The sequence below is a fragment of the Poromitra crassiceps genome (genome assembly GCF_964638095.1).
Source record: "Poromitra crassiceps genome assembly, chromosome: 14".
NCBI lineage: Eukaryota > Metazoa > Chordata > Actinopteri > Beryciformes > Melamphaidae > Poromitra > Poromitra crassiceps.
This window is the reverse complement of record NC_139633.1, coordinates 43,136,234-43,162,727: the sequence shown is the minus strand read 5'-3', so window position 1 is coordinate 43,162,727 and position 26,494 is coordinate 43,136,234. Positions and strand designations below refer to the sequence as shown.

General features: G+C 43.3%; 1 protein-coding gene across 3 annotated transcripts in view; it reads right to left on the bottom strand.

Moving 5' to 3' along the window:
- Window positions 1-26,494, bottom strand: part of cul9 (cullin 9) — a 162,890-nt gene that overhangs the window by 34,926 nt on the left and 101,470 nt on the right. For 2 of the 3 annotated variants that reach the window (XM_083650545.1, XM_083650547.1), the window contains exons 28-36: window positions 22,516-22,545; window positions 18,989-19,125; window positions 17,641-17,823; window positions 17,179-17,336; window positions 7,086-7,272; window positions 5,436-5,607; window positions 4,196-4,341; window positions 2,601-2,709; window positions 1,077-1,282 (exon numbers count right to left, since the gene is read on the bottom strand). In XM_083650545.1, coding sequence (XP_083506671.1) covers window positions 1,077-1,282; window positions 2,601-2,709; window positions 4,196-4,341; window positions 5,436-5,607; window positions 7,086-7,272; window positions 17,179-17,336; window positions 17,641-17,823; window positions 18,989-19,125; window positions 22,516-22,545 — 1,328 coding nt within the window. The remainder of the gene's footprint in view (window positions 1-1,076; window positions 1,283-2,600; window positions 2,710-4,195; window positions 4,342-5,435; window positions 5,608-7,085; window positions 7,273-17,178; window positions 17,337-17,640; window positions 17,824-18,988; window positions 19,126-22,515; window positions 22,546-26,494) is intronic. The other variant, XM_083650546.1, reaches the window with a different exon arrangement.

Sequence of the window (26,494 nt, the reverse complement as noted above, 5' to 3'; positions counted from 1 at the left end):
TTCTTGGCTGCACAGCATCTGGAGTAAAGCTCCCGCCGATGGTGATTTTTAAGCGTCTCACAATGCCAAAAGAAAAGATCCCCAGCGGGATATGCTTGTTTTGTTGAAATGTTAATAAATGGGAGCTTCCCCAAACAGCCATCTCTTTCCCGACAATCCCCTCTGTGCACGAACCCTTACATATGGTAATTAAACATCAAAACACCCGCGGCTTATAGTCCGGTGCGGCTTATATATGTAACAAACAGGCAATTTTGCTGCTGCGGCTTATACTCAGGCGCGCCTTATAGTGCGGAAATTACGGTACTGTCAATGCTGGATACCAGTTTAGTTAGCTTACCTTCTCTTCTGTTATGTTATTTCCATCAGTCTTTTGTGTTGCTGCCTTCGGCGCTGGTGAAATAAAATCGATCTCCTTGCTCAGTTTTAACATGCGGTGGTTTTCAATTGTTTTGAGAGAGAAAAAGTCCGCTCCTCGGGAAGCCCTTTGTAGTTGGCTCCGCTAGGCCGCAGGCGAAGCCCGCTGGGGTTCTCCTCGTAGCGCCTCTCCCGTCCCCGCGCAGTGCATGCATGTGAGTTTGAGTAACAACAAAGTGATATCCATTCTCCTGGCCAATTGTCACATTTGCCCATGTACACTGTAGGTCATTTAGAGGCACCAGTATTTCATAATCAGTTTAAAAGTTCCATGTATTGATTTAATTTTAACGTTATACTTATAGCCTACTTCGGCTATGGGCGGAGGGCAGATATGCGGTCGCTATGACGACCAGGTGTGGGCGGAGGCAAGTAAACTTGCTATGGAAACAGAGTCTATATCAAGTAGAGCCGAGTAAGACCAGATCGAGTGGAGCTGTACTGTGTGGTTATATGTGGTGGAAATGAGCCATAGGAGAGACTATGGCTAAAGACAGTGACTGTCTCACATTCACAGTAAGCAACATTTGGAAACAAATCCACCTTATCACACTATTGAGTTTGACCGAGAACGTTACTACAGATCCATTCAGTAACGTTCTCAGACTCTACAGCCACACCACAACAAGTGGACTCCATGCCCCTGTATGAGCTGGCACCTTAAAGACCAGGTGGTCGATGTGCAGCTCCTTCTCCTCCTTCATGATGTGGACGATGAGGCAGTAGATGTAGTTCCGCTTCCTCTCCAGCATGTGCGCCGCATCCTCGTCCACCTTCAGGTAGGTCTGCCTGGGCAGTAGCGAGCAGGACGCCACGCCCGGGTCCGCGCTACGCAACGCTGTGTGCGGGTTCAGCCGCAGCACACCTGAGACACACACGCACAGAGACCATCAGTACACATGCCTGGCAGTCAGATGTCAGGGAAAAACATTTAAATAATGATGGAACCATAGATCAGTTTAAATAATCATGGAAACAGATTAGTTTAAATAATCATGGAAACAGATTAGTTTAAATAATCATGGAAACAGATTAGTTTAAATAATCATGGAAACAGATTAGTTTAAATAATCATGGAAACCTAGATTAGTTTAAATAATCATGGAAACCTAGATTAGATTAAATAATCATGGAAACATATTAGTTTAAATAATCATGGAAACCTAGATTAGTTTAAATAATCATGGAAACCTAGATTAGATTCAATAATCATGGAAACAGATTAGTTTAAATAATCATGGAAACCTAGATTAGTTTAAATAATCATGGAAACAGATTAGTTTAAATAATCATGGAAACCTAGATTAGTTTAAATAATCATGGAAACTGGGTGTTCGGGTAGTGTAGCGTTCCACATAGTTTTTGTCATCAGAACTTCTATTTACCGGTAGTTAACGTCTAGTTTTCATCAGTGAAAATACTGTAGGTAGTCTACGAACATTTTTCGCCGTAGTTTTCCTCGACAAAATTAACACTGCTCTAATATCAGTTTTGGCCTCTGTTACAGTGCGGCTCATACAGTATATGATTCATATTTATGGCTGTCTATCAAAGGAGTGGATGCTAGCTCTCTGTGAGGGGAGCATGTCTAGAATATGCTTCCGTAGGCTCATCAGCTCCCTCTCTCTTCCCCCTTGACAAGATGGCGGTGCCCAGTTACACCGGCATGTCTGGCAGTCTGTTAAGAGTAGCGCAGCCTCTGTTTGTTAGGTTTCCTTTCTGTCCTCGTCAAATGTACGCCCTAAATGAACGCCTGAGGGAATACCATCACGGAGCACTCGCGCACCACCAGACTGAGCTGTTCGAGAGACGTAGATGACAGCTGTTTGTTAGATGTTACTGGTGCTAGTTATCCCCTAGACATGAGCCTTGATGTTATTGTTAATGATAAAACTAGTAGCCCTGCCCCTGTCGTGACAGCTCTGTGTGATGCACATTCATTTTATGAATTTAACATTTGTGCAATTTAACCATGCTTTACTTAATTAAGTGTGTGCTTTATGATAATTGATAAGATTGACAATTCAGCAGAAGAGAGCCTATTTGATAGGAAATACTGTTTTAGTTTGTTGTAATATTGTTTGCCCCCCCCCCCCCAGTTTAACATTCTACATTTTACATAGTCAACATTAGAGACAGTGAGGTCTGTGTGTCTCTGTGTGTGTGTGTGTGTGTGTGCGGACCCTGGCTGCTGGTCAGCAGTCCTCCCTCAGCGGTGAGCGGTAACAGAGCATCAGCCAGGACTGCGGGAGAGAGAGAGGCCTCCTGGGCGAGAGACGCCACCTCCACTTCCTGTTACACCACACACACACACACACACACACACACACACACACACCTTTCAGGATGTTTGTTTCCCCTCGCCTCACTGACTGATGTTTGATATTAAAGCCCCTGGAAATGAAAGATAAATGTGTTTTGAGTTTGTCACACCAAAGAAAAATGTGTTATTAACCAAATTTCAACAATTAAAAATGCTGCAAATGATATAAAATGAGGTTTAATTCTCTGCTGTGAAACTGTGGGGGCTTGTCTGCTACAGTGCCCCCAGTGACCCTCCGCCCTCGAGTGCTGCTCAACGTGATACATTCTGAGGCACTTCAGTCTTTATGGTATTCAGAGAGGGGCCATGCTAAGTCTCTCCATGATGTCATCGAGAGACCTCTCTGGGCCTGCCCAAAAAATCCTGAGAAAAACGGTCTAACTCCACAATTCAGCACTAGATGGTGCTAAGACTTTCCACATGTTTTCAGCAACTCATTTCTAACATGTGTAATGTTTATTATTATGTATTATATTTATCTAATGTATTATTAAGTATTATGTTTATCTAATTAAAAACAAATGTCTGAATTTGGTTTCCAGGGACTTTAAACTAGTAAAACAGAATAGACAAAATCATATTATAGTGAATTTGATCCTGGCCAGCTTTCTGCTGTCAGACTCGTGTTAAATCAATAGTTCACCCCAAACTGAAAATTCTCTCATCATCTACTCACGCTCATGCCAGCTGAAACAAATGATTTGGGGAAAATATCGAATTGCATTTTCCCCCCAGAATCATTCTTACAGATATTGTGATTGCGACTGATTATGATTTCTTAAAGTCAACCATCAGTCAATATCCACTGTGTAATAGATTTATGATTTTACATACATGTGATGGCAGGGCTGAACTATATTCCCAAACCGAATCAAATATTTTTGATACATGTGTGACAATTTTCTACATCTACAAACTCCACTGTAACACAGCTGTGTTGCTGCAATAATACCTTCCTACAGGACCCAGTTGATGATTAGGGCAAATATTCTATATTGTGTGTGTGTGTGTGTGTGTGTGTACCTCAGAGGTGTTGAAGTGCAGCAGTATAAACATCTGTAGCGTGGACACATGCAGGGTGTGTGTGTGTGTGTACCTCAGAGGTGTTGAAGTGCAGCAGTATAAACATCTGTAGCGTGGACACATGCAGGGTGTGTGTGTGTGTGTACCTCAGAGGTGTTGAAGTGCAGCAGTATAAACATCTGTAGCGTGGACACATGCAGGGTGTGTGTGTGTGTACCTCAGAGGTGTTGAAGTGCAGCAGTATAAACATCTGGAGCGTGGACACATGCAGGGTGTGTGTGTGTGTACCTCAGAGGTGTTGAAGTGCAGCAGTATAAACATCTGTAGCGTGGACACATGCAGGGTGTGTGTGTGTGTACCTCAGAGGTGTTGAAGTGCAGCAGTATAAACATCTGGAGCGTGGACACATGCAGGGTGTGTGTGTGTGTGTACCTCAGAGGTGTTGAAGTGCAGCAGTATAAACATCTGGAGCGTGGACACATGCAGGGTTAACCCTTTGTACAGCAGCTCAGCGTGACCGAGCCACGTCCACTGCAGCCGGCGAGGACGAGAGTGACTCAGGCCGTACGCACACTGACCTGAATGAAGGGATGAATTGATTTGATGATTAAAAAATGCATAACACTGCACTGCAGTCATTACATACCTAAATAACTCGCACAAAGCCCAAAGGCTTATTTCCATGGTGGTCTTCTAAGGTATTAAACTCGTTGAGGTAAGAGGTGACGTGTGTGTACTGACTGTGTGTGTATATAAGGTGTTAAACTTGTTGAGGTAGACGAGTTGTGTGTACTGACTGTGTCTAGGTGTTAAACTCGTTGAGGTAGGAGGTGAGGTGTGTGTACTACCGACTGTGTGTAGGTGTTAAACTTGTTGAGGTAGGCGAGTTGTGTGTACTGACTGTGTCTAGGTGTTAAACTCATTGAGGTAGGAGGTGAGGTGTGTGTACTACTGACTGTGTGTGTATATAAGGTGTTAAACTCGTGGAGGTAGGCGAGTTGTGTGTACTGACTGTGTCTAGGTGTTAAACTCATTGAGGTAGGAGGTGAGGTGTGTGTACTACTAACTGTGTGTGTATATAAGGTGTTAAACTCGTTGAGGTAGGAGGTGAGGTGTGTGGGTACTGACTGTGTGTGTATATAAGGTGTTAAACTCGTTGAGGTAGGAGGTGAGGTGTGTGTACTACTAACTGTGTGTATATAAGGTGTTAAACTCGTTGAGGTAGGAGGTGAGGTGTGTGGGTACTGACTGTGTGTATATAAGGTGTTAAACTCGTTGAGGTAGGAGGTGAGGTGTGTGGGTACTGACTGTGTGTGTATATAAGGTGTTAAACTCGTTGAGGTAGGAGGTGAGGTGTGTGGGTACTGACTGTGTGTGTATATAAGGTGTTGAACTCGTTGAGGTAGGAGGTGAGGTGTGTGTACTACTGACTGTGTGTATATAAGGTGTTGAACTCGTTGAGGTAGGAGGTGAGGTGTGTGGGTACTGACTGTGTGTGTATATAAGGTGTTAAACTCGTTGAGGTAGGAGGTGAGGTGTGTGGGTACTGACTGTGTGTGTATATAAGGTGTTGAACTCGTTGAGGTAGGAGGTGAGGTGTGTGTACTACTGACTGTGTGTATATAAGGTGTTGAACTCGTTGAGGTAGGAGGTGAGGTGTGTGGGTACTGACTGTGTGTGTAGAAGGTGTTGAACTCGTTGAGGTAGGAGGTGAGGTGTGGTGGGAAGTGTTTTTGGGGTTGGTCCAGGAAACAAGGCGAGGAGACGGCCCAGCAGCGAGGGGACAGAACCAGGACCTGGACCTCCGCCTCATCCTCGCCCTCCGGCCACTCCTCCTCCATCATCTATGACGAGAAGCAAGGGACAAACTGCATCAGCTCACATTAATGTGGGATGAGTGTTTTGTCTGGTTCTGCATCTGTACAGGTGCCATCTGCCAATGGCTGGTATACTGAGAACATTTACGTAAAATTAAAATTACTTACATTAACATGTTTTTTTTTATTTTTATCGGGTCATAAACTGCATCATGCAATATCTCATTTTAAATGATCTCCGGACCACTATGAAAACAACTCGAGACGAAACAGTGAAGTAATCTCACGATACAGAACAGTGTTTTGTTACAAGGTTGCTTTCACCCTTAGATTACTCTCTACTGGCCAGAGTGGCGGGTGGTCTGGTGAGTGTAATTTTGTATACGCCAAATCATGAATCAAGATGCTTAGCAAAGAGCAGGTAGGAGACCAGGTTCTTTATTTTAGACCCAATTGGAATGCACCGGCTATTTTACTGCACAGGTCTCACGTGGCAATTGAAACAATTTCCCAACAAGAGCAGGACTTAGTGATGGACTTAGTGATGGACTTAGTGATGGACTTAGTGATGGACTTAGTGATGGACTTAGTGATGGACTTAGTGATGGCGGAAAGGAAACAGACCCCTTTAATGGGGGAGAAACGTTGAGCAGAACTGGCTCAAGAGAGAGAGAGAGAACAGTACAGCACAGTAGTGGCAGTAATAACAATAATACTGTTAACAACTGTAATGAAAGTAAAAACAGAAGTAGAGCCCGACCGATATATCGATCCACCGATATTATCGGCCGATAACCGATATATCGGTATCGGCCGATCTGTTGGCCGATATTGTCGATATGTTTTTATTTTGTATTTTTTAAGTTATAGACAGCATGTTGTATATATTTGATCTTTTTTCTTAACTCAAGTTATATTTTATATTTGTTATATTCGCATTTCTGTATTTCTAGTTATTTCTAATTATTACATTCCCAGTGAAGTTTACAGTTTCATTGCATTGATGTCATTTTGGACAATAAAGTTTATTGATAAGCTGTAAAATATCCTGCCGACATTACATATCTCAAGTCATGTCAAGTCATATCTTTGTCCAGTGTTTGATATTTGAGGGATCATTACAAAAACAATTGTGTAATATAATGTGTAAATATAATAAGAATATCGGCCGATATATCGATATCGGAATTTTTTTACTCCCTAATATCGGTATCGGCATCGGCCTCAGAAATCCAGTATCGGTCGGGGTCTAAACATAAGTAGCAATAGTAATGCACAGTTACAACAGTAGGCTCCACCATTGGCAGCTGTAGTAGCCAGAGTAGAGGAACCAACTCAGAAACAAGGAACTAGGTTTGCATAACAGCTAATTACTTTCCGTCTGTGCTACCAGGATGACTACTGCTACTGACACTGCTGGCTTGTGACATCCCGCTCAGCAGTTCAGGACTAAGTTTGCAGGACAGAATGTGTGTGTGTGTGTGTGTGTGTGCATGTGCGTGTACCTCCAGGCTCCGGTCGAGCTGTTGTAGTCTGTACAGGTGGAACTCTTGCTGCAGCTCTTGGGACTCACTCATGTTTTTCAGCATCTGCTGTGGGAAGCGGCTCGGGAAGCAGGAACCGATCCGCTCCACTACGGCCGCCTCCAGCCACAGCTTCCCCGCTCCCAGCAGCCGGTCCCCCAGGTAGTACCTGAGCAGCACAACACCTTTTTATGTCATCTCTTATCTTCATGTAATCCAGTTTTATGCTCTGTACAATGTGACAGGGACTGGTGTTTTGGGTAACGAGTAGGCCAAGGTAATTTGTCTTTCCTTTTCTTTCTTCTTTTTTTTTTTTTTTTTTACAGATTATGAAAGTGCAGATTGTAAGCTTTCAGATGTGTCATACATTGAAATCTGAAAATATTTGAAGATATACTTATTTGACTGTTCGTACTCCTAAAAGCAACATTCAGAGACAATCGCCCTGAAAGTTGGTGAACAAGCTTAGTTTGCTAACATAAGTACTTAGTGATCCTAAAACTGTTTGTTATATTCAACATCTAACTCTGACACACCTGACATACACGGTTGTGCAGAGATTTCCTCTCTTTGATATTCAACATCTAAACCTGCGTATTTTGGGGATGTTACGACTGCGGTCGTAATTTAGTTTTTTTTTTCATTATTTGTTTGTTATTTAGTAACTAATTTGTTCCATTTTCCCTCCTGATTGCCTGTGTGAGTGGCTGAGTCAGTGGGTTCCAGGTGTGTATATGCGAGTGCTTGATAGACGTGTCAGGAGCCAGTTCGTGATTGGCTGGCGTTGCGGAGGCCCAGCCCTTAAAAGAGAGCTGAGAGCAGACGCTGGTGCGTGCAGGGGCGGGGAGCTTTTATGCCATCCTAATCCACGTGTATGCATGAACCGTCCGCCCGCCATAAATCCGCGCAAATTATTTCATACTATTTATAGATCCGCGCCCGCCATGCACCCGACGCTATAAACGCTATAAAACACTAAAAGGAGCGAACTTACGGTTTCTGCTGCCGTTGGTGCGATCGCTGCAGTCCAAGACTCCAAATAAACTTCCATGCTGTATTATGTCCAGTCCACCACTTGCCCTCATGTAGTTTACTCGGCTAACACTATAGCTTTAAGTTTAGTTTACTTGATTGCCTCATTGTATGGGAAAATACGAACGCGTCTTCTCTTCAAACACGTCTTCAGCGGAGATTCCTTTTTGAGGGTGACATCATTGACCATATATATACCATATATACAGCACGTAACAGGATGTGAGTTGCCAGAACTGCAGGAACTGTATAACCAGCGGTGCCTCAGGAGGTCCCTGAAGATCATCAAAGACACAAACCATCCCCACAACAGCCTGTTCTCCCTGTTACCCTCAGGGAGGAGATACAGGGTCCCAAAAGCACGCACAAATCGCTTGAGGGACAGTTTTTTCCCGCAGGCCACGAGACTCCTTAACATACACAAATAGTGTAGTAGCTGTACTGTACCGTACTGTAGCTGCTACCATTATGTATGTCTAATGTTTAATTGTATGTTTAATTAGGTATATGCTATTTGCACCTGTACGTCAAATACGTCAAATTTAAAATGTATAAGCACGTCTAAAGTATGCACATGACATGTGCACCTATGTGCAGTGAATATGCCACTGTCTCTGACTTGTCTTATCACTCTACTGCCTTATTGCTTCTTGTGTCTCTTGTTGTTTTTGCACTCCTATGCCCTGTTATATTTGTACTATGTTGTAAACTGAGTCCACAGCACAAGAATTTCACACGTGATACTTGTACCACGGAGTGACAATAAAAATCTTGAATCTTGAATCTTGAATATGGACGAAAAGTGGAGCTTGTTGCGTTTACGGCGGTGGGACCTTTGGGGGATCTACAATGGGTCCTTTGGGGGATCTACAATAGGCGACTAAGAATGTGCCTGACGAGGAATGTAGCTTAAAATACGTTCATAGACTAGAGAACGTAATTCATATTATTTTTCTTTTCTTTTTTTTTTTTTTTTTTTGCAATTTTCAAAACGTAAAACAGAAACAACAACAAAAGGCTCAGACAGAGAAAGAAAAAACAAACAAACATAGTTCACATTCCAATACTACAGCTTGGCACTAACCAGCCACATAAGGTCCCCATGTGCCTACAAGGGATGTGCGTGGGATCCCACGCAAAGGGTCCATGAGAAGTCAGTTATGCGAGTCACGTATCGCTATTAACCTCATCCAAATAGGCCAGAAACGGGTCCCAGATAACCAAGAACTTCCCAAGAGAATTTGTCCTCAAAAACCGGAGCCTCTCCATACGTATAACCGAGATCATGTCCGTCAGCCACAGCTGAAAAGGTGTAGAGGGAGACTTCCACTCCCTCAGAATGACTCTTGGCATTTTTCCTCATTAACTCATTGAGTGCCAAGGACGTCGATCGACGTCAAAGTAAATAGTGACGTAGAGTGCCAAGGACGTCGATCGACGTCAAATACGTTTTTTGACGGTGGGACGTGGATCAAAGCCTCCTTTATCTCCTGTACAAATATTGTAGCTATTGGATGTGTATAACCTATTTTACAGACATTAGGTGGCGACAGTGCTCTCCAGATTAGAGAAAGTCGAGGCAAAAACAGAGAAGAAGTCATTGGGGAAATGGAAATCGTATCGCATCCGTATGCATCGATATGCATGAAGCATAACCTTAGCTGTGCCTGCAGCAGCCAATCTGCTCCCACAATTGAGCTCCTCCGTGTCCGCTGCGACAGCCCATCCGCATGATCAGCCGTGGAGTTGTTATTATTCTCAACTGGAAGCATGGGAGCCGGTGACAAACACACGCGGAACGCTGTAAAAAAGCTGGATGTAGCGCACCCTTCACTGTGCACAGCAAACGCAGCAGAAAGCCACCAGACACACTCCTACGGAGGAGGGGTTTGCAGTTGAGGGGCGGGGGTGGGGGGGGCACGCAGAGCAGCACATAACACTGACCCAGACAGAAGGACAGGATTGGCAAACGCAAGCCAGAATATCCGATGCCCACCAGCAGCAAATCAAGACCAGCAAGAAGCTGCAACCCGCAGCACACGCAGGGGCCAGCGCTGCTGGTTGCAGCTAAAAAATATTATTCTGCCAAACAAAATTCCCTGGCCTTCACTGTTTTATTGAAGGAAATTATTTTTGAGGTGTGACTACATCAGAAAATTAGCTTCAGAGTCAGTGATGTGCTTAAAATGTTTAATTTCACAAAAGGCTCATTATCTCAGCTTCTAGAAAAAAATGGCTGTTTTTGGTTAAATCAAGCTATCTTCTCCGGCTGATAACTAAAGAACGGAAAATTATATCAATAAACCTGTTTTTGCTGATGATAGAAGAGAGTCTCATCGTTCTTTTTGCGTGTTCGGTGTTTACATAGTAATATCACACAATATTCTGTGGGCCTCGAGAAATCACTGAAAAAAGCTCTGAAACTCTGGCACTGGGAGCGTCCGTTCTCCAAAAGTGGCTGGCACTCAATGAGTTAATGATACATCGTTTCAACCCGCCGCAACCCATCCGCTATTAATCAGAATGTTTATTTTTATGATCCCGCCCGCCCGCGGGGCGGGATATCCGCGGTCAGCGCGGTTATAACTTTGGCCCGCGCATCACTACACTCCAGTGATTCTGAGTGGGTGGGTCTTCTTTACACCATTTCCTGGCAATTGCCTTCTTAGATGCTGCTAACAAGACTTTGAGCAGATACCGGTCCTCCCGCTGGACATTTTCTCTAGTCAAGTTACCCAGATAAAGCAGCTCCCATGTTTTAGGTCATTCGTATCCCAATATTCTTTTCAACTCTTCCCATACATCATCCCAGTATTTCTTAATTTTCACGTTCTTTCTAACCAACGCTTGACTTGGTTCTATCAGATTCATTCATTATCTAGTCTATCTGACCCACACTTTTTTCTTCATTACTGACGTCTATTGATTTCCTCGTCTGAACTCCTCTCCTGAGAGCCTCTTGCACGCTGAACTGCTTCCTCTGTCCCGCTGGTGCGTTTCCATGGAATCACCTTGTTGAGTCGCTCCTCTGTGGTCGGCACATGGTTCACCCTCGCTGTCACCATCACCTTGATGTTTATTCGGGTCTCGGGTGCCTCGTCTGCACTCTCATAGATCTGCAATGCGGTGTCCCAATGTACTCGCATCTTCGTGTATGGACCCGGACCCCCTTCTCCTTCAGTGCTGGCCAATATGCCCATATATACTGTTAGTGTATGTATATATATATCAGGGATTCCGCTAGGCATTTTTCCAGACGGCCAGTGCAGCCAGTAACGTTCCAGAATTCCGGCCATATCGAATATTTACCGGCCACTATTAAAAAAAGGATGTTATAAAATAATTGTTTCCTAAATAAACGTTTTGAATACATTTATTTCTCTATAGTCTATTCTTTATAGCCTCTATAGTCGATTATCTTTATTCCAGTGCTGTCATTAACACATTGAGTGCCAAGGACGTCTGTGCACGTCCTAAAAAAAAGTAACGAGGAGTGCCAAGGACGTCTGTGGACGTCCTAAAATCATAATTCATATTATTCCATAATTCTGCTGTTTAAGGTCGTACCCAGCCAGTGAGCATGAATCCCTTCAAGGGATCACACGGCGCCACCTTAAACATCTACACGGGAGCTGCGCCACCCACCTCAGATCCTTTACTTTGTGCAGGAGAAAGCAGGGAAAGCCGTGATCAAAGGGGAAACCGATGCATGCTGCAGCCAGAGACATATAGATTGCTCTGTCTGCAGCTGACAGTTGGCTGCATCCGCGCCCACAACTGAGCTCTTCTGCTTCTGTCTATCTGTCTGCATATAGTTTCTCCACACGATTCCCTGCCAGAAAGGCAGCACCCGAAGCCGAACGGCCAAACCTTTTCCTTCAGTCCCGTAACTCCCGTTTGCCATTTCCTTGTTGCGCTGGGATTCGGGCAAAAACGGAGGCTGAAAACAGACTGTGTGCGTGTGGGGAGGAGCCCGCAGCTCAGAAGGGGGGGGGGGGGGGGGAGAGGGGGGTGGGGCACGCAGGCTGCACAGAACCACACCATGTCACCACACCAGAAAACATTAGCCAGAGTCAGTGAATGTGCTTGAAATTAGAGTGCAAAAAGTATTCATAAAAGTGACTTTATCTTGAAAAGTAAAAAAACACAGCAGAAAACCCTTGAAAGTGCTCTTCTTTCAGAGGCTGTCATTTCATAATGGAACTGTCTAGAAACAAAATTTCTTCTTTGGAAGAAGCAGGAGTATCCAATGTTTCATTAGAGTCCAGCCCTGTCAATATAGCCCTAATAGAAAAAATTCTATAGCTGTTTTCAACTGAATGGAAGTGAATCTGGCACAGGCTGCAGACAATTTTACTGAAGCGCTGTGGCACTCAATGTGTTAAGAGGCCGATTTTGCAGCAAGAATATTTAATTGGTCGGCATTCAACAGGCACGTAGTTCTCGGAAGGACGCTTTCGTTATTGAAACAGACAACGTGCACGGTCCTACTGTAGCCTATCTATCTGCATTTGCAGACACTCGTGAACCCATATCTTCTGGACATTGCCTTGATAAAAAAAACAATGTAGCTAAAAGTAATAAGTGCGACAGTGTCAGTGCAGACAGCGCACAACTTGAATCTCCAGCAATAGGCTACGCACCTTAATCTCTCCCACTCCACACCTGGCACCTGCGTCAGCTCTCCTGCACTCGTTCTCGGCTCCCATTTGTGGTAAGCATTTTGATTAATCTCCTCATCATACGAGCATCGGGCAACAAGCGCGAGCCATTGATTGATTGATTCGGCCGACGTAGGTAAAAAGGCTTTTTACCTCCTCTAAATTGACAGCCTACGTCGGGTCTCTCTCACTTTAGACGGCGGCAGGCACGCTTCTGTTTCTTCATGAGGTGCTTGACGGTTTCCTGCCGTCTTGCTGGCCTCGGCTGAAGTACTTGTCGTTGCATGAGATTAAAAAAAGGACTGGCCTAGCAAGGCATGTCTGTTTTGACATTTCGGTTTCCTCCTGCGTCAACTAGTCACAGCGGGTCCAGCGCTGGCCGGCGGGACTGATGCTGCGTGTGCGGCTTTTGAACGGCGCGCTACAATAGGCCTAAAGAAAGCGTCTGCTATATTTTTCTTTTTCACGAAACACTCAACATAACAGGGGGCGGAAAAAATATTATGTAGGCTAAGTCTCTATTTAAGTCGTAGCTTATTGGCAACATCACTTAGGCTATTAATAGGTCACACAATATTAGGCTATTTTATATAAGAAATTTATTTATCTGGCATATTTTCAACCGGCCACTTGAGCGGTGACCTTTTAATTTGCCGGCCCACGGCAACAAATACCGGCTAAAAGCCGGCAATTGCCGGCTAACGGAATCCCTGATATATATATATATATATATGTATATAAATATACGCTAGGGCTGGGTTCAAAAAATCGACATTTATTATGCTGTGTGTGGTAGTTGAAACATAGTTTCAAGTTGACGTTTATTTATGTTTGTAGTCGAAACAAAAACATAAATACTGTAGGCTACATGAATGGAAATGTTTGATCATTAATATCTACTTTTAGAAATTATATAGGCTGAAATCAAATCACTGTGCATAATTGTGAAATTGTCTTTATTGACAGATGAAAAGGCTGTTATTTACCCTTTGTCACCACCTGGTGAGTAAATATATGTGTAACTAAAACCATTAAAATTGACAACAGGTCTGCAACTTTTTTTTCCGATGTATCTACTTGGCTGGTTGGGAACCCCTGTGTTACATAACTGGACAGTCATGTAATTCAGGGTACAGCTAAAAAAAACACGTTTTAGTATCACTAATCAAATCAATATTGAAATTGATCGAATCGGAATCGAATCGAAATTAATCGATTCGCAACCTTGTGAATCGGAATCGAATCGATTCTTGAAATTTGAACCAATACCCAGCTCTAATATACACATACGGCCCATATGCCTCACGTTTCTCCATTATCTCTCCTGCATAACCGTTGTCGAAGTAAAGGCGCCTGCCATCGATGTCAATCTTTTGCTGCCATGCTTTTTTAAGAATCAGATCTTTATAGTAAAATTACCACCGCTGCGGACGCTCCAGATCTTTAACATCAAACTGTAGAAAGATGACGATTATTGATCTTGGGGATGAGGTTGCTACGGGCTTCGGGATCAGTCCCGTGATGACAGTCCCGCTAACAGTGCGGTTTGCTCTGCTGTGCGAACCTCCGCATCCGCCATTGTTTCTTTGTCGTTACTATCTCGTTGTTGGAGCAATTTAACAATGACAATAAATATACTTGAACTTGATTATCCTCATGTTGGGTGGCGGTGCAGTCTCGAGTTTTGTCCACTTGCCAGACTTATGGTTCCGTTTCCCTCTCCCTCCTGTCATACTATTAGGACTGGTTTTAGTGTTCTTTTATACTGATAGGAGGTACTTTTATAAACCGATTCTGAGGAGCTCGCCACTACACGTCCATCTTCTTACAGCGCCACCGGAAGTCTGCCATTTCTGTTTAACCGCCCTTTTTCACTCAACAAACTGATCCGTAAGGCCAGGGACATTGTGGGGCACAAATGGCACAAGTGGGACAAGCTGGCTCTCTGACAGCGGTGTCGGAGAAGAGAGCGCTGTCCAGGCTACGCTCCATCATGAGCAATGACTCGCACCCACTCCACGGCGTGCTAGTCAAACACAGGAGCACGTTCAGTGAGAGGCTGATCCCACCTAGATGCAACACGGAGAGGCACAGGAAATCATTCCTGCCTGTGGCCATTGGACTCTTTAACGCCTCTCTTAAAAGAGCACCTCGGAGACGCTCAGTCTCCCTGAGACTGAGCCAGCCGATAGGTTAACTGCAGTGTTGGGCAAGTTACTGAAAATTGGTAATTAGTTACAGTTACCAGTTACTTCTCTCAAATAGTAATTTAATTACTTTAAAGTTACTAGTTACTTCAAAGTAATTAGTTACTAGGGAAAGTAACTTTTGCGTTACTTTTAAAAGTCCGCTTCGATTGTTTGCACACATTATGTTAGTGTTGCTGTGCCACAGTGTGGCATTAAACATTCACTTATTGGGGAGGCTTATAGCCTATCAAGGTCATTAGCCTCTGGGGCTCTGGCTGCAGCTGCAGCTCTCTCCCCGGACAAGGTCTGAGGATCAGAAACCAGATAATCCTGAAGTGAAGGATTCAGGAAGTTGTCCGTTATTTTCATGTCCTAAAGTAACTAGTAACTAGCCCAGTTACTATTGTAGTAACTGTAACTGAGTTACTAAATTTGAAAAGTAATTAGTTAGATTACTAGTTACTGCAAGAAGTAGTGAAGTTACAGTAACTACTCCCAACACTGGTTAACTGTGCCTGGCTTAGCCACATGTAATGTAATGGGCAAGCTGACTTAACACATTCACTGCCAGCCGTTTTTTTTTTTACTGTAGGTAGGTTCTGCCAGAGTTTTTTTTTGAGGATTCTGGCTCATCTTTCAAGAGCCGAGGATTCGTTTCTGTTAGGATTTTGTGAACACACAATATCTCAAAAGAACTAATAGAATGTGTGCTTTCTCTGTCTAAAAGAGTTAGTTTGTAGAGTTAGTAGTTATGTAAGCATTAGCAGTTGAATACAGCATGGTTTCAGCGTCTGTAAATTTATTCTGAGATAAACGGCTTTTTGTGAAATTCGATAGAACAGTCACTTTAACCATTCATTTTTGGCATCAGTAAGACGTCAGACATCTAAACAATAGTTTTGAACAGTAATTTCCTCCATAACAGCAGGAAACACCCCTCTCTTTCAAACTCCTCCCTCCGTGTGTGTCTTCTTGGCTGCAGCGGCCGTGTCACAAGCTCGTTTCTGCTGCTGTAACCTCGCGTCACCAGTCTCACTGCTTTGCTGCTGCTGTGCCTGTCTGCGCGGCCGCTCTTTGAGGAAGTCTGGATGGACTCGCTCGTTTCTTGGAGTTTTGGTTGAGAGCTTTGATGAAGCTTTTGCGATTCTGGTCATATTTATGCTGCGTGTTTCAAAGTGTGTTCCACCCGTAATCTATTATGCAAATTTGCAATCCCGCACCGCCAGCAATCAGCGCGAAAACGAAAGCGTTTTCGCCAATCCATTTTCATGAGAATGGCTTCCTCACACTGCTTTTTGCTTGCCTTCCTCTAGAATGGAGAGCACTGTCGCCACTTAGTGGGTCGGTGGAATGGGTTGTACACGTTCGGTAGCTCTAATATTTTTATAGGAGACGTGGGGGGCATTGATCCACGTAGCACCGTCAATTTTTTTTTTTTTTTTTTTGACGTCTCAACTCGTCGTTGGCAGTGAACCGTTGGATTTTTTTTGACGAGTCTGGCAGTGAACGTGTTAATATAAGTCCAGTGTGCAATAACTGCAATTTGACACGTAATGTACATCACTTACTGTACTTTATTTTTGCTTACTTTATCGCATTTTACTACTGTTTATTTTATGCTATGTTGTGTTCTGAGTGCGAGCTACTGTAACCTGTCCCAATTTCCCCCCGGGGATCATTAAAGTCTTTCTGATTCTGATTCCCTGTTTTGTTAGATAGGAATGTAATGTGCTGTCTTTTGGTTCTCTTTATTTTTGGGTTAGGTAAGATTTAAACTCTAAGGTAGTATTTTCGGCACAGGCCTACTCTGAAGCTAAACCTCCAACTTTAGTAGCTCAGCTTTTACATCTGATTTGTTATTTAGAATTCAGAACTCTCGTTAAAAGATCATCTGTCTACTTAAAACCCATGTTAACATTTATTCCTTTGTAAATAAATCCATCATTTTCCTTGGCATCAAACCATCGGTTTTTGTGGCTGTTTTGGGACTTGGGGAAGATGGGCTCTTTCCATGTTGCATCAGGGTACCCCTAGACCAGGATGTAACAGGAGGGGAAAAAGTATCTTGATTTGTCCGATTTCACGGTTAGGGTTAGGGTTCCCCCTTTGACCAGACCCTGTCACAAATGATGTCTGAAACTGCATCTGACGTTCCACCTGTGATGTCATGTGTGATGTCATGTGACCTCAGACCTGTAAAAGTGCTCGAAGGTGTTGGCGAGCTCCAGTCCCGACAGGAACAGCATGGGCTCCAGGAACTGCTCCAGCCGCTTCAGAGTTTCCATGCTGCCGCAGGCCGAGCCGCTCGCAAAGATCATCTGGTCGATGTACTGAGCAAAGCTCTCGCTCACCTGTACGCACGCGCACACACCCACACGCGTACGCGCACACACACACACACACACACACACACACACACACACACACACACACACACACAACGGCACTTAGAAACACACACTAAGAGCATTTACATTTCCGAATGTTTAAGAAAATGTAAGCACCGGTAGGTTTGTATGGTAATTTAGTAGCAGGCGCACGGTAGGTATGTTTTTAAAATCATTTTAGCAAGGCTCCAAGTCGAGGCTGACGTTGTAGCATGTTTTCCGCATTATGCCGTAGCGCCGCCCCCTGGTGGCGAGTGAGCAGACTCACATGCATGGCTCTGAGGATGGAGAGCTGCAGCAGCGCGGTGGAGAAGCCCATGCGGAGGGCGAGTTGGAAGGCGGTCTGCGTGGCGAACAGCTCCTCCATGGCCTTCTTCAGACGCAGGTAGAGAGAGAGGTAACTCTCCACCAGGTCAGTCTGGCTCACCCTGGTGTCCAGGAACTTCTTCACCTGGATCACATGTCACATTCATCATATACTGTAAATACTGTATACAGGAGATACTGTAACACAGAGCTTCCCAAACAAAGTACTACTATGGACCAAACTGTCTTCCAGGTGATGTCCGTTCCATCAAAGGAAAGGCATATTTTAAAAGGAAACTTAGATTTGACCTACTTTCACACAAACTACCGCGATTTTATCATACTGTACCTCTTGTTGTATTTTGTGTTGTCTGTTTTATAGATTAGTAAAATGTTCTGATTGTAAGTTAAAATTCTGGTCCACTGGCTAACTTGAGGGCTTACATTGTTTTATCTGACTCTAGATATACCTTTAACTCTTTCTTCTTCTTTCATCTTTCTTCTTCCATTATTCTTTTTACTTTTTTTTGCATTCTATTTCATTGCTTGTCTGATATGTAATGTATATTATTGTCTTGGACCCCAGGAAGTCTAGCTGTCATCTACTGTAGGCGTCAGCTAATAGGGATCCTTTTTAATAAACAAATTGCATTTTCAGTATTGCAGCATTTATGAACTTCTGTCTGTGGTAACACAGGGTGGGCGGAGCTAAATAGACTCACTCTGTAGGTTCTCGACAACTTTTGTGTGAAGTAGGATACAAGTGAGTTTTTTCAGGTCTCTGCTAGCATTACGGGTGACTGACTTTACTTTACTACTATGGCCAAACACAAACTGACTAATGTGACATGGGCAACACTGTTTGGATCTCACCTGCAATTACCACTTATCGACATAGGTGTCACCCAAGAGAACAAAACTGAAATTTTTAGAGATGATCAATTTACATATATATTATATATATATATATATATATTTTTTTTTTTCAATTTTCAGAACATAGGGAACAAACACGCTCAGACAAAAAACAACAACATACATTTCAATGTTACCACTAACCAGCCGCGTCAAGTGCTTGTGTGCTTGTAAGAGTATGTGGGATCCCACGGAAGGGGTCCAAAAAAAGTCAGCCAGGCGAATCACCCGTCACTCCTAACCTCGTCTAAGTAGGTAGGCTACATATATTAAGTTAAGTTTCTGTTTTAATGAATGACAGCAGGCTGGCAGCCAAATGGCCAGAGCCAATTGAAGGATGCTGCATCTGTACAAATACATCTGAATTCCAAGCCACCCAGACTGCACAGTCTCACCTGGCGCTGCACCACTCCCTGCCAGCAGAGGGCGATGCCCGCGATGCTGCTGCTGCTCTTCACTTTGGGCTTGGCGGAGGAAGAGGCAGAGGAAGACGAAGCTGCGGCATTGTCTTTGTTTTTACCCTCTTTCCCATCTGGAAGACAAGTTACACAGAAGACAAGGTATACAGGCTGACTTTCTGAATGAAAACTACTTCTCACTACTCAAATTAAAATGAAAAATAAAAATGAAAACGACAGCCAAAAACTGAAAGATGAAGCGGTGCCTTTGTTTTGTCCTTTTCCATCTGAAAAAAAATACAAATTGTCAATCTTATTTTCTTTTTTATAATTTTTCCTGATTTCCCCCCATTTTCTCCCCAATTGTACTTGGCCAATTTTCTCCCCCTGCTGCCCCGGTTGCTACTCTACCCTCTGCCGATCTGGGGAAAGCAATAGACTAGCACCATGCTTCCTCCGACACATGCGCAGTTGCCAGCCGCTTCTTTTCACCTGACAGGGGGAGCTTCACCGGCAGGACGTAGCACGTGGGAGGATCATGCTATTCCCACCAGTTCACTTCCACTCTGACCAGGTGCCCGACCGACCAGAGGTGGTGCTAGTGCAGCGACCGGGACACATACCCCCAATCCGGCCAATCGTGCCTGTATGGACGCCTGACCAAGCCGGAGGTAACACAGGGGTGCGAACCTGAAACCCTCGTGTTGGTAGGTAGGGAATCTACTGCTACACTACCCAGACACACAAAATGGTAAATCTTCTGACTGAAAATTAGGAGTGTCACAATTTCAATTCTAAATTGAAAATCGATCGAAATGAGCGTAAAATTTCGACGATCGAAATCACAAGCAGAATGGCAATTCTCCCAGTATTTCTTCTCTACTTGCACCAGAGTCCTGCAACGGGTCGGGTACCCGCGGGTTACCCACAAAAAGCTTGTGTAACGGGTAAATACTTGTATAAATTCACGGGTACGTACACGGGTAAAAATGAACTAAACGCGGGCGGGCAGTGCTTGGGAACAACAATTGACTGTATTAGAGCCATGTATGTTTTTGTGTTGCGCTCAGGCTGAATTCACAGTCACTACGGTAATCTCTGGTGCATGATGTGGGCAGTGTGTGTGTGCTGTTCGTGGAAGTCAGGCAGACAGAGCAAGAGGAGAGATTTTTTACCCCCTGTCAAACAATTGTTTTACGCTTTGTTTCTCTACATAACCGGCATGTTTCAAGTGTGCAAACTGCGGAGTCAACGTGACTGGAGACAACGAGACGCTCTCTGGTTTCACACATGTCACTTATAGAACAGCACCGCATAGCAAAGCTGCACCACTTATAGGGCTTTCACACCGGCAGGGCTCCGTGCCAGTTCCGGTTCCAGAACCCTAATCTGAACTGGCCGGCGCGTTCAGACCGAAAAAATAATTGGTTTGGAACCTGAAAAGTTGGTTCTCAGCGGAACCAAAAAATAGTTGGTTTTCCTTGGGAACCGTGACATCATCAGTGGGCGTGTCTCATTCTAGGCTGTGAAAACGAGCAGGAAGGAGAAGAAGGCAGTGACAACACAGAGAAAAATAATTTGCAGTGGTCTCCTGAGGAAACCAAATGTTTAGTGGCGATTTGGGCATCTACCGAATCTCAAGAAAAGCTAGAAAGCAGTACAAGAAAGAGCAAGTCATATGCCAAACTTGCAGAAGAGAGGGCCAAGGCTGGGTTCACTCGAACGCCAGACCAAATAATTAATAAACTTAAAAAAATAAAAAATAAACTGAAGAAGGACTACCGAATAATGTCCTCCCACTTTGGTTCCGCTTAAACTAGTGTGAACACGGGCTGGTTCACCAGAAAGCACCAAGGTTCTGAGATTGCAGAACGGAGCCGGAGCCAGAACCAGAACCGTGTCTGTCTGAAAGCACTATTAGTAGCACGACTCAACCCCGACTGTCCCGCTTTTTGACCGGTGTAATGATACAAAAGAGCGAGCAGAGCCAGGCGGGGCCGCGCTAATACCAGCGGTGGAAATGGGCCATTATAAAACAGTGGGGGAGGCTCTCTGACTCAGAGAAGCCCCGTCTGGCCTGCCGCGGCTCAGACAGCCCGGTGGAGACAGTGGGAGGAGCCTCGCCGTTCAGGAAATGCATTTATGTCCCGGGGGCGAACAGTACTGCTTTTGTCCACAGGCGCTGCTAAAATAACACTAACCCTAACCAAAGTGAAAGTTCCCCGTAGCTGCTTTAAAGGTCCCAATTCGTGCAGCTGTAACCTCTTAAAAACGTGTGTCTCTGGTCCATAAAACATGATTCTGGATTAATTTGTCGAAAATATAGCAACCCCGTTTGTTGTGACGGAGTTCTCACTTCCTCATCTCGTCGCTTCCCAAGAATGGTCTGTTTCTATAATATATTCAGAACTAACAGTTCCCATTGGCCGCTGAGGGAGAGCCCGCCCCAGGCTCCCAGCGGCCAATCAGATTAGCGTCTGTGGACCAGCACGCTAGGTTGTGTCCACAACTAACGTTAGCAACGAGCAACGGTTGCTACGCTAAAGAGGACATCTCAAAATGCCTAGACTTACCGAATGCACCTCCGCAGTTGCTGTATCACGTACAGTTGGCGTCGCTCCAGCTAGAAGTGTTAATTTTGTGGCTATAGACAAAATGGTGCAGGTAGCTTGTGTGAGAGAGACGCGTGCAGTATGCGTGAGGACCAGCGTGACGTCACATTACCCCGTCTGGGGAAACAGAGCGTTAGGGGGCGTGGCTTGAAGGAGACTGCAGGGGGAAGCTGGATAGGGACAAATCCAACTGTGGCAGTTCTGAGCTTGTGACCACTCATTACAGGGAGGGTTGACAGCAGTCTATATGCATTTACAAGTAAAAACAGCTTTTGCACGGAATGGGACCTTTAATCGAGAAAACAATCGACAGATTCATCGTTAATGAAAAGCCTAGTCTCGCTTGCCACACATCGCCACACTTTGTTTCCCGCTGTACCCGTGCAGGAGAGAGAGTCTGGCTGCTCTTACTCTCACTCTGGTCTAGCAGGAAAAAAATACTCTTGTTATCTTTACAACCATCCACTGAAAGTACCAAGCAGGCCTGCTTTATTGCACAATCCAAATCTTGGTCAAAACTCGTCATTGTTGTTTCATAGCATTGGAGGGATTTGAGAGCGACACACAGAGTGGAAAGGAATTTCCCTTCGCTCCGACTGAAATAGTCGGAGCGAATGGCAGTGCTTATCCCCACAGCCTGCTTCCAGTGAGTCAGCCCGAATTGATTTGTGACCTTAACATCGAAAGTCAAATTGAGTCGTGGATTTGGAGAATGGTGACACTTCTACTGAAAATTGTTTGGGGGAAATCTAAGTCAAATGAAACCCGGGAGGAAAATAATAGAAATGGTAAGAGCAGCCAAAAGGTGAGACGAAAGCATGGAGTGTGAACGGGTCCCATATCATTGCATGGTAACAACACAGAAACAGAAACAAACCAAAATGCAACAAACTGCCTCTGAACGTTACTTACTCTTCAGATCTTTGCTTCGGTTGATACCTTCTGCAAACAGAATAAATACCTTTTAACACGCAGGACTGTAGAGAGGCAAAGTCACGCCCTCTTTCTGGTTCAGCATACGCACCAAGGGATTTCATCCGCCATTTATTTTTCCATCAACATTTCGTAAAATGCTTACAAAGAATTTTACATGGTCAAAGCAAGCGACTCAGATATATTTAGAATCAGGAGAGACCTTAGAACATTTCACGCAAAAAATGTTGAGGGGAAAAAAAGGCAAAAAGCTATTTTGGTCTGAGTGAAATGTTCTATGGTCTCCCCTGACTGTAAATATAGCTGAATCACTTGGTTTGACCAAGTAAAACTCTTTTTATAATGATTTTAAGAAATATCTATGGAAAAATGAATGGCAGAAAATCCTTTGGTGCGGATGCCAAATGAGAGAGGGTGTGACTTTGGCACGATATTCATCCACAACACTTAAGAGTCACATCCTGTATTAATTTCATTCGAAGATGCACATCAGGTTCATACAGAAGCCCTGAGAGGCCAAGTGAGAAAAAACTCAAATCTGCTGATCCATTTTTTAGGTCTGATCTAAATAGTTTTCTCTTCTGTGTTCAGGACTTACAGCACCATTATGTAACGCTTTTTACAGCTTTTGAATCAAGTTGATGATAGTGACTTCTAATAGTGAGAATGGTGGCTCTGCCATTCCCACAGCGCCCTCTGAAGGCTTGTTCCTGCACTATGGATTTTTTGTGTCTGTGTCCCGGAGTCGCTGAGCATGTCAAGTTTAGGGCTGTCCCCGACGCGTCGATTAGTTGACGTCATTGACATAGTAAATGCGGAATGCCTCGGAATTAAGTGATATAAAGATAACTAGAACGGGCTAAATTTCCTAAAGAAAAATTGCCCCAATCGGCAATGTGTATCTAGGACGTCTCTAGGCGGTTGCGAGGGTGTTTTCGGCTGATCACTAGGATGTTTGTAGATGTTTGCTAGGGTGTACTAAGTAGTTGTGGGCGGGAATGGGTGGGCCTATGTGAGTAGATGCAGGAAGAGCCAAGGAAACCAGGGAAAAAATAATTTTGATAGTAGAAGTTACGGTTCCAAAGTTATGGACCAAAACGTAAAGAGGGCAGCTATAGCGCCAACTAGAGGTCGACCGACATGTGTTTTTCAATGGCCCATGCCGATGGCCGATATATAAGGCCAATTTTTTTTTTCTCCATTCGATAAAATACAATTAAAATATAATGAGTATTTGGGTAAAGAAAAATCAAGTAGCCTATATTTTCATTATCCATTCATGCACATTGAAAATATAATAATAATAAAATATAATATAAGATAATATAACATTATACTGTAGGCCTACATCAAATATAAGATGGTTATCTTAGCCAGGACAGTAACATGTTTCTGACTTTTTTTTTTATGAAATAGAAAAATACATTGGGTATGCAGTAGGGGTGTCACGATACACTCAGTTCACGATACGATACGTATCACGATACTGGGTTCACGATAACGATACGATACGATACGATTTTAACAATATTTTTTTAAACTTGAATAATGACAATATATGACTGGAAAAGTAGTATTTTATTTGAAATGCACAAATACAAAACATGCTGTTGTGGGAAATTGTTATTACAATAACAACTAGAAAAAACATGGGATTGGAGATAAGGCTTATCTTGAAATATAATGAGTTACACCGTCACTTAGATTTACTTTGAACTAAAAGGTTTCTCAGCAGTATAAATTCTCATTATGCATCTTCAGTTTTTCTTCAAACTCAAACAACAAGACTTGCATCTTCAGTTTTTCCTGTCAAGTAAACAGTTTTGCCAGAAACTCAATTGAATGGTTTCTCTCCTGTATAACTTCTCATGTGTCTCTTCAGAGACTTGTTCAACTGAACTACTTTCCACACATTGAACTTCAACAAACAAAGACGTTTCTTAGTCTATTTTTTGAAGAAAAAAAAAATAAATAAAAAAAAGTTTTTTTTTTTTTTTTTTTTTTTTTTGCGATATGATATTTCATCTCAACGATACATATCGTGACGTTTTACTATCGCGAAATTTCGTGGGACGATATATTGTGACACCCCTAGTATGCAGTAGGGGTGTCACAATATATCGTCCCACGAAATTTCGCGATAGTAAAACGTCACGATATGTATCGTTGAGATGAAATCTCATATCGTGAAAAAAAAAAAAAAATTTTTTTTTTTTTTTTTCAAAAGTAGACAAAGAAACGTCTTTGTTTGTTGAAGTTCAATGTGTGGAAAGTAGTTCAGTTGAACAAGTCTCTGAAGAGACACATGAGAAGTTATACAGGAGAGAAACCATTCAATTGAGTTTCTGGCAAAACTGTTTACTTGACAGGAAAAACTGAAGATGCATAAAAAATAGACTAAGAAAAGTCTTGTTGTTTGAGTTTGAAGAAAAACTGAAGATGCATAATGAGAATTTATACTGCTGAGAAACCTTTTAGTTCAAAGTAAATCTAAGTGACGGTGTAACTCATTCTATTTCAAGATAAGCCTTATCTCCAATCTCATGTTTTTTCTAGTTGTTATTGTAATAACAATTTCCCACAACAGCATGTTTTGTATTTGTGCATTTCAAATAAAATACTACTTTTCCAGTCATATATTGTCATTATTCAAGTTTAAAAAAATATTGTTAAAATCGTATCGTATCGTATCGTTATCGTGAACCCAGTATCGTGATACGTATCGTATCGTGAACTGAGTGTATCGTGACACCCCTAGTATGCAGTATAGATTTCAGTAGTGACTGGTAGGCTATATTGAGAGCGGTATGTCAGAGACCTCATTCAACTGTATTATTCTATACATTAACCATAATAATAATAATGACGTAGCTGTTTAGATTTGTCGTCATTTAAAGGGATACACCACTTTTTTTTAAGTTTAGCTAATTTGAAACATCCCCCCCACATAGCCAATATACCCCCTGCCTTTACCGGCATTGTCCAAGCAGTATACAGTGAGATACAGTCGTGAAGTTAGTAATTATCGACCATAGAATGGAGGCCAATTGTATCGCTGTTAAAAATCCGCTAAAACACGCATCTCACGGCGCTAAAATACATGTTGTGCTTCGAGGACTCACCTCACGATCAAATATCAATCCAAAATGCACATAGCGGTGTTTTTGAAGGAAAATAGACATAGGCGCTTGAGACGAGTTGAACTGGCTTGCATCTGGTTATGTTTCACAGTTTCTAACCACATGCATCCCCCCGCATTGGCCCGCCGTTTTAAAATGTGTGAATTTAGTAAAAACTACAGCCTGCTAGAGTGAGACACACGGCTGGCTCCATAGGGTACCATTATAAAGGCTGGAAAAAGGACAAAACGTAAACTGTGATTTCTCAAATGGTACATAAGACAAATTCAAGCTCAATTGAGGTGATAGAGCCCTAAAAGTTGTCACTCGTTCAAAGTTTATATAGAGTGTCTAGCTTAAAGTATAAAGGAGCAGTTAGAGTTCAAAGAGGGCATGTTTTCACCATGACCTGCTGTTTAAAACGAATGGCAGTTATTCCCGGAAGTCTGCTGAAGCTGTCTGTTTACCAACACCCTGATCCCTTGTATAGTGCACCACTACCCCATGTTCTAAAGATTGGAAGAAAATGTTCATGATTATAGTCCTGTTTAGAACATGGGCAGTGGTGCACTCTTGTGGTCAAAATGAGTATTACAACAACAAACAGAAAAGTGAGCTTGACAAAACTCCCAAAGTCCCCCCCCCCCACCAAGTCCCAACACCCCCACCCTGTTTCACATTATTATGAAAAAAGAAAATAAGGAACTTAAAAAGATGATCCTGGCAAAACCTTTTCTTTTCACCTGTTCTTAAAGGAACATGCCAACATGTTTGGAGATTCGCCTTCTTTTCTCTGTGTATGTGTGAAAAATAGCGAGCGCTAGTTAAGCTTAGCACAA